Below are 7,675 nucleotides of genomic sequence, written 5' to 3' on the forward strand. Positions count from 1 at the left end.
TATATATATATATATATATATATTATTGGTTGAAAACCCTATGCACTCACCATGTTTCCCAACCTGATCCATTCAACTTCCATGTATTACAGGAAGCAGTACAATGATATTGGTTTTCGGACCTCATAAGAGATTCGAGGAAAATATAGGCTAGAGAGTAAAAGATGATGTAAGGCCGATGTTTATGCTTATGTTTTGTATCAGTTATAACATCTCAGACTTTTAAAATATAAAATCATCTGAAATGTCTCGATTTTGATATTATATCATGTCAAGGATATTTTGGGAACAAATCCACAATAACAAATGTTTTAAATAAGCATAAATAAAAAGTTTTATAGTGACTGTAAAAATGGGGATGTCACAATTTAATTATGACCTTGGACACTTATTCCAACAAATTCTCCCTTAGAAATTGTATGAAAGACCAAGATCTGACCCGTAACACTTGTATGTAAAAGATCATGATTTGGCCCCTATCAACAACGTCAACTTATAGTTGTTCTATTGTAATATTTTGTATATTAGGTAGTTATTATAGATAAATATAGAATAGATCAGATCCCGTATCTTTATTATAAGATCGTTTCTTAGTATAGATTAGATTTAATCCCGTCAATCAAGTGATATACATGTATAGATTAGTATATATATATATATATATATATATATATATATATGTATATATATATATATATATACAACATTAGGGTAAACCCTAATGTTGTGCTAATTGTCGTGGCCTAGTAGTTTTGTTCGTGGCTTTGTGTCGATTTTCTTTGTGACAAACCCGTCTTCTTTGTGAAGACAGAACCTCTTTTCTTGGTGAAAGGAACATTTGAAGAACTCTTGTGTCATTTACTTTCTGTTGATTATTCTATTCATACTTGAAGTGTATCCGATCAAATACAAACCTTCAAATGGCAAGGAATGACCATGATTTGGCCCATGGCAAGATGTGACTATAAAACTATGATTTGGCCATAAAATTCACTTGGGGTTGGAATAGACCCGTTATTTCATATATGATTGTTATGTGTGTTAAATGCATGTTGATAGGAGAGTTGAGAGGTCCACGTTAGAGTCTATAACTTTGTGAGGATACATTGTATATATGACATAATATGTGGTATATTGAGGAACTCACTAAGCTTTATGCTTATAGCTGTGGATAAAAAATGTTTTGCATGTTGTTTGTGAGAAGTGCTCGGTGTGCTTTTACACACACATCGAAGATAATGATTTCCGTTGTCATGTAATTCAACTCTGATAACACTATGGTTTCAAACAAATGAATGTCACTTATTGTTTTAAAGTTAAAGGTTTTAATCAGTTAACCTCTTTCCAAAATGAAAATCTATTTATAATTTTCGAGACGTTACAAATGATGGTTGCATGCCCATAGGCCCACCCAGGTGCGAGTCGTAAGTCTTCAGGCCTAGGGAGGAATGTTGGAAAGTGCGGGTTATAACGTGATCCTATCATTCCATTGGCTAGATGGTGTTGCGATGTACTATCATGACGCCAACATATATACGACTTTATTGGTTGGACCCAAAAGTTATGTGGTTGAGACTCTTAGGTAGTGGTTTGTTAGCCTTTCTGGTATAGTTTGAGTGTTTGAGCATTATGAAATGACTATTGAAGGCTCAATGACCGATAGGTTTTAGATCATGCATTTACTAGAATGTTGATTTGTTAGAAAGTCATGGTTATATATCTGAAGTTCTTTGTTGTGTCTTTGCAGTCACGGATACATGTTTGTTTTGAGAGTTGGTTATTAGGAGTTGGGTTAACAATGATGGAGTATTGGTCCTGGATAATCTTAAATGTTGGGTTTACATTAATTCCCTTTGTTGGTCTATCATATGGTTTCATGTCTCGGCCGGATTGGGAGATCAAAGGTGATGTGAGGTTTGAAAATATAAATAAAAGAATAAAAGAAGGTTTGAAACTCACTTTTCTAGGCGTTCATCTCTAGGCCAACCATGAAGCTTAAGCTAAATTCTCTTATATACTAATGTGATTAACCTCTAGCTATTTATGATCAAGATTATGCAAGTAGCTAAGTATAATCACTATTTATTTTCTGGATTTCTATTAATCAAAGCTAAAGAATTGAGATGTTTTTTTTGTTCAAACAGCCTCTTCCGATCATTATAGAAAGTAATATACATAGAAAAAATCTCCCATAAATGCAAATCAGATGAAAATATGAAATTGAATGAACAGTTTGAACATTGAAATATTGAATTAACCATATCAATTGCTAATGTATTATCAAATTAAATAAACAATTGATTAGAAAGAGTATCTGGTTCTTCGGTGGTTCGCCAGGGAAGAAAGGCTTCGTTGGTGTCATTGACTGGGGACCGGAGGTGGAGGCATAGTATCTCAAGAGAGTGAGCGATCAATTTTGTAGCTGATGTTGTCATTCGTCTAGTGATAAGTAACCAATTATGAGCTTTGATAGGTAAACAAGAAAAGTGAATGCGATCTATAGGGGCAAAATAGGAACATTCGACCTTAAATTTTGACTTTTGGGTCAATTTGGGTCATCAAATGAGTTTTACATTTTTAATCAGATTTTATATGTTTTCAGTTTTCGCATTTACGATTTATCAGTTACATACATCTTCTAGCAGCTTTTTAATTGTGCATACATTTTATTGAAAGAAATTAAAAAAAATATATGAATTTTAATTGGATTTTACCACGTCTATAATTTTGTATTCTATAACTTTTGTATTTGTTCTAGAAAACCAATTAAGGGTGTGAAACAAGGTGACCCCTTGTCCCCCTTTCTCTTTATAACATCTCTTTATAAAAGGGACGACTCAACCTTATATTTTTTTAAACTAAGGCTTAGGGCCCCCAATTCCAAAGGGACTCACATTCTTCAAACTTATATCCAATATTAATATATCTCAAATCTCAATTAGTCGATTACTAATTGTCCAAAAAGCCACATTACAAAGTGAGCAATCTTGATTCCTGAAGACGAAATGCATGCGACACATCAATGTGATCTTGAAAAATAAAGCGCCACATTTATCTTCTACTCTTCTATCTCGGCTCTCAATTGTTCAAATCATCAACGCCAAACAGTATGTGTTTCAATTCGTTTCCAGTTTTCCATTATCCAAAGGCCCCCACATTTTTGGTTCACTTAGAGCCCCCCAACTAGTTGAGCCACCCCGCTTTATTATTGTTATAAAGTCTTTAAATGCGGTCATGAGTAAAGCTTTTGATGTTGGTATTTTTCATGGGATTCAAACTCCCAACAATGGGCCTCGAAATCATATCTATTTTATGCCGATGATGTCATATTCATGGGTGATTGGAGTCGTGCAAACTTCCACAGCTTAGCAAGCATCCTAGGATGTTTCAACCTTGCTTTAGGGTTAAAAGTTAATTTTTCAAAAAGCAAAGTTTTTAGAGTGGGAATTGGTGAGGTCGAAATCGCTTCTATGGCTAACATTTTGCATTGCAATCGTCCTCTTTCTCGTTCACTTATTTGGGTCTTCCCGTTGGTGCAAATATGTGTCTCATAAAGAATTGGAAATCGGTTCTCGATAAATTCCAAGCAAGATTATCTTAATGGAAAGCTAAAACATTATCCTATGGTGGAAGAATTACTCTCATTAGATCTGTGCTTTGTAGTCTTCCGTTGTATTACTTTTTTCTCTACAAAGCTCCTTTAGCGTTTATTGATGCCTTGGAAAGAATCAGGCGCAAATTTCTTTGGGGGTGGCAATAATTCAAATTCGAAAATTTGTTGGATTGCATGGGATAAAGTGATTTCTCCCAAGTCTCTTGGTGGATTAGGAATTATGAGCCTGAGAATTTCGAATCTTGTTTTGATTTTGAAATGGCTTTGGAGATTAAAAACCGAACCTTCGGCATTGTGGACAAAAACTATTCTTTCCATTCATCAAAGCAATAGATACTGGAAGTTCTTCCCTATCGAGTTGTTGGTGGCAGGGGCATGGAAAATATTACAAGTTTGATTTCTGATTTCACAAATTTTGGTGTCAACATTGTTGGTTTTTTCAAACTTTCGGTGGGATGTGGTAACCGTACAAATTTTTGGCATGATTGTTGGCAAATTTGCAGGGAGAGAAATGATCGATGCTTTAACAATAGGTTCTCATCTACTGATCGGATGATTGCAGAGATAAAGGAGAACTATTATATTTGGATTTCTTCTACGAGTAATCAAGCTGCAGTGGATTGGAATGCCCGAGTGCATTCTCCCATTCCATCTGGGTGATTCTTTTGTTTCGTCTCTTGTAATGTTATTTTCATGCACTTGTTTCTAGCTTCTTGATAGATTTTTTTTTCTAATAAAAATCTTTTTCCGTTCAAAAACAAAATGAAACTAGAAGATGAATATTTAAAGAAAAATGTGAATTCCAAATAAACAAGTAGAGTCAAACACATTCAGAAACAACATTAAGTCAATAATTGGAAAAATAAAAAATAAAAAATGCTCTAATTTTACACAAGAATAGGGTAAATATTATAATAAGAGACCTACACTCAAACTCTGAATAGGTGTTATATTTATGCAAAGGCACTAAGCATCATTGCTACTTTTCCATGGCTTGAGCACACCAACAACTACTAGAACAATTATAATGAGTAAAATCAAACTAGCAAGGATTTAAACCGATAAAAAATTCTCGTCAATTTCTTTTTATCTCTGTTGTAAAAAACCCGACTAGGTCCCGATTAATCCCTAGGCGCTACTCGACCGATTAGAGGGTGCCTAGCGATTAATCCTTGCATACATAATGAGTGAAATATTATAAAACGATGAAATTTTAACATTTTGAAGAAGTTTTATTTCAATGGAAACTATTTGAGGCATGATTAGTGTTGTATTAATCATAGTAATATATTTTGTTATCATTTAGTGGTATTTACGAACTTTGATATGATATTAGTTGAGGCATGATTAGTGTTGTATTAATCACAGTAACCTATTTTGTTATCATTTAGTGGTATTTACGAACTTCGATATGATATTAGTCATATTTAATTTTTTTAAAATTCAATAAATTAGCAATTAATGGTCTCCGATTAATCCCCCGATAATCTCCGCCTAGCCGATTTATCCCTTGACCCTAGTCCACCGACTAGCTAATGTCAACGTTTTTTACAACCTTGCTTTTTATTAACAAAATACCGAAAATACCCATTTGATCTTTTGGTATTATAAAGGTAACGAATCCAATCAATTCAGTTGCAATTGATTCGATAACCACAGTACGCATTGAAACTACAAATGCTATCACATAAAAAAGACACATTCTTGTAAGAAGCCATAAAAGGACCAACGTAGTGGTACCCTTGGAACTTATTATTGCACCAGACCCAAAAGACTTCTAACCAAATCCGAACCCCCACATGTCTAGCATAAAATCGAATATCCAGACTAACCAGAGATCTGTTGCATATGACAAAATTCAAAAAAAGACTGAAATAACCTTTTTCCAAATTATTACACCACGACTTCAAAGTTCAAATTCCTTTCTAAACATTTCCTCTTATAAAAAAAAGACCAAGTTGCCCTTTATTTGAAATTTTGAAACTGTTGATCTTCCTTCTGAACTTAGTAACACCTTTATACCAAAGAATGAAAGAAACATAATCCAGGATTCTTCAATCTACTATGTCTCATCAGATTATTGAACCACTTCTCCTCCTTCTGATAACCTTAGAACCACATAAGCAGACCCAAAGAAAGTCCATATCCAATCTTTATCATACTTCAAGTTACAACTTTTAGTATTAACCAAAAAAAAGACCAATATATGTAAAAAAGAATTCTCCAAGTCCAAAACAAATTCACGAGAACATCACAGTGTAAACAAATTCTTGATTCAAACGAGTCATGATGAAATTGACAATATTTGCGAATTCAGGCACCTGAATGGTGAAGCGTATAAAATATGTGGAAGATGGTGGTTTTTCTATGCTGGGTTTAGCCGGAGAGCTAGGGTGTCGATTTGAAGTAGCCGTACTTGATTTAAAATAGCTGTATTTGAATCTAACGATGAGTCGTATTAAACAACCTCAACACTTATTTGATTAAGATTTAAGTTGTATTAGATTTCAATTTCACTTTTTCTAGTACGGGATACGTACTAACCGTTTTAGATTAGTCTTTTCTAGTATTCGGTGTTCAGACACATACAACGTTATTGACGTACATGTCATTTTCTTGGACATTAGGTTCTTTGATTTGTCATCCCGGGGAATTGACTTTTAATTTTAAGCTATCCAAGTCACCCACTTGATGAGAATAGACGGTTATATATTAAACTTGGAATATATCAACTTCAAAAATTAAAGTATACTTCCATTCTGAGTGTGGTCCTAACGGTTTATTGTGTAGTTTTCAACAAGTTTGGTTTAAAAATTTTGATGTCTGGAAGTACTTGCCTTGGGTTTAAGGTGAATGAAAAGGTTTATGCTTTTCTTGTTGGTTTGGATTTAACTCTTTATTACATCGTTGATTCAATTTTTTTGATGATCGACCAATATTAAACATATATAGTCTTTGCTAAAGTCATATATGACGAAAGAAAGTCACCAAATTGCTAGTCGAGCAATTAAATTAGGGTTTGCTCGAAGATAATGTGACAATTCATAAACTTTATGAAGTTTTGGGTGGCAATGGCTTCCATTGGGACGAATACTTCCATTTTTTATATTCCTCTAGGGAGAAAGTAAAATAACAACTGGGTGAATACATTCTTCCGGCCATTATTCCGCCACAACAAGGATGATACGACAGAATTATACTTTGTAAACATTTAGTGCATAGCTCCTTGGATAAATCAGAAGTACACTGCATAGCCCCATATATAGTTGAATTATTAGGCGGAAAAGTTATCGTCCCAAATGCATCTTTTTTATTGGTACCTCCGGCTGCTTCCCCCTGTAACCTCGTCATCAAATCAATCACACCTTTGTCAAACTGAACCTTATTAAAAATAGTTCCTAAACCTGGTGAAAGGATCCAAATCCAATCATCTTTGACTCCAATTATTTTTCGATCTGAGTAACGTATCATACAATCTGAACCCCACATCACACCTTCCTTTTGATTTGGGCATTTGGCTTGAAGTGAAGTAGTCAACCTCGTTATACAGTCATTACAGTTTCCACCCCATTTGATAGCAACACCAGAGCAAAGGGCGACAGCATAGGCTGCTTCCTTCACGCCATTGGATGAACTGAAAGATCCGCCACTATATTTTTTCACCTTGCCGACGGCATCCAATGCGGCTTTGAGGTTTCTGCTATAATCAGAACTTGGTGTGTAGTTGCCTGTGTTTCTGCATCTGAAGACAGGCTCTTCAGGGAATTGAGCTGTGGTGAGATTTACAGCGTTGATAATTGCTTGTAGAAGAAACGCTATTGAAATTATGGATTTCATTTTTCGTTTGTTGATGAAGATAGTAAATTAATGTGTGGTGGAGGTTATTGTTCTTATACCCCAAATTACCAAAATCAATCGTTGTCAAACGTTAGGCATCTTCAAGTAGATTACATATAATTAATATATTTCTTTGGTTCTTGTAAATGGTTAGGTACCTCAAAATAAAGTTTAACTTGTATACGGATTTAATTCTTTAACCAAAGGTGATGGGAGTAGGAGGTT

At 34.3% G+C, this 7,675-nt stretch overlaps 1 protein-coding gene across 1 annotated transcript; it reads right to left on the reverse strand.

The window, feature by feature from the left end:
* Positions 1–5,690: 5,690 nt before the first annotated feature.
* LOC145063796 (antimicrobial ginkbilobin-2-like protein) lies at positions 5,691–7,450 on the reverse strand. Its single transcript, XM_079011378.1, has 2 exons — positions 6,762–7,450; positions 5,691–5,787 (listed from the first exon to the last, which is right to left on the reverse strand). The coding sequence occupies exons 1-2, from the start codon at positions 7,448–7,450 to the stop codon at positions 5,691–5,693; spliced, it is 786 nt and encodes a 261-aa protein (XP_078867504.1).
* Positions 7,451–7,675: the final 225 nt, after the last annotated feature.

This window comes from Lactuca serriola, chromosome 7, assembly GCF_051521515.1.
Source record: "Lactuca serriola cultivar US96UC23 chromosome 7, Lser_US96UC23_V15, whole genome shotgun sequence".
Taxonomy (NCBI): domain Eukaryota; kingdom Viridiplantae; phylum Streptophyta; class Magnoliopsida; order Asterales; family Asteraceae; genus Lactuca; species Lactuca serriola.

Bases quoted from the DNA above. Each gene is read 5' to 3' on its own strand.
- LOC145063796 (XM_079011378.1), bottom strand. From the start codon at position 7,450: ATGAAATCCATAATTTCAATAGCGTTTCTTCTACAAGCAATTATCAAC. The intron at 5,788-6,761 runs GTATTCACCCAG...TAATACTAAAAG, and splicing joins GGAATAATGGCCGGAAGAAT to TTGTAACTTGAAGTATGATA.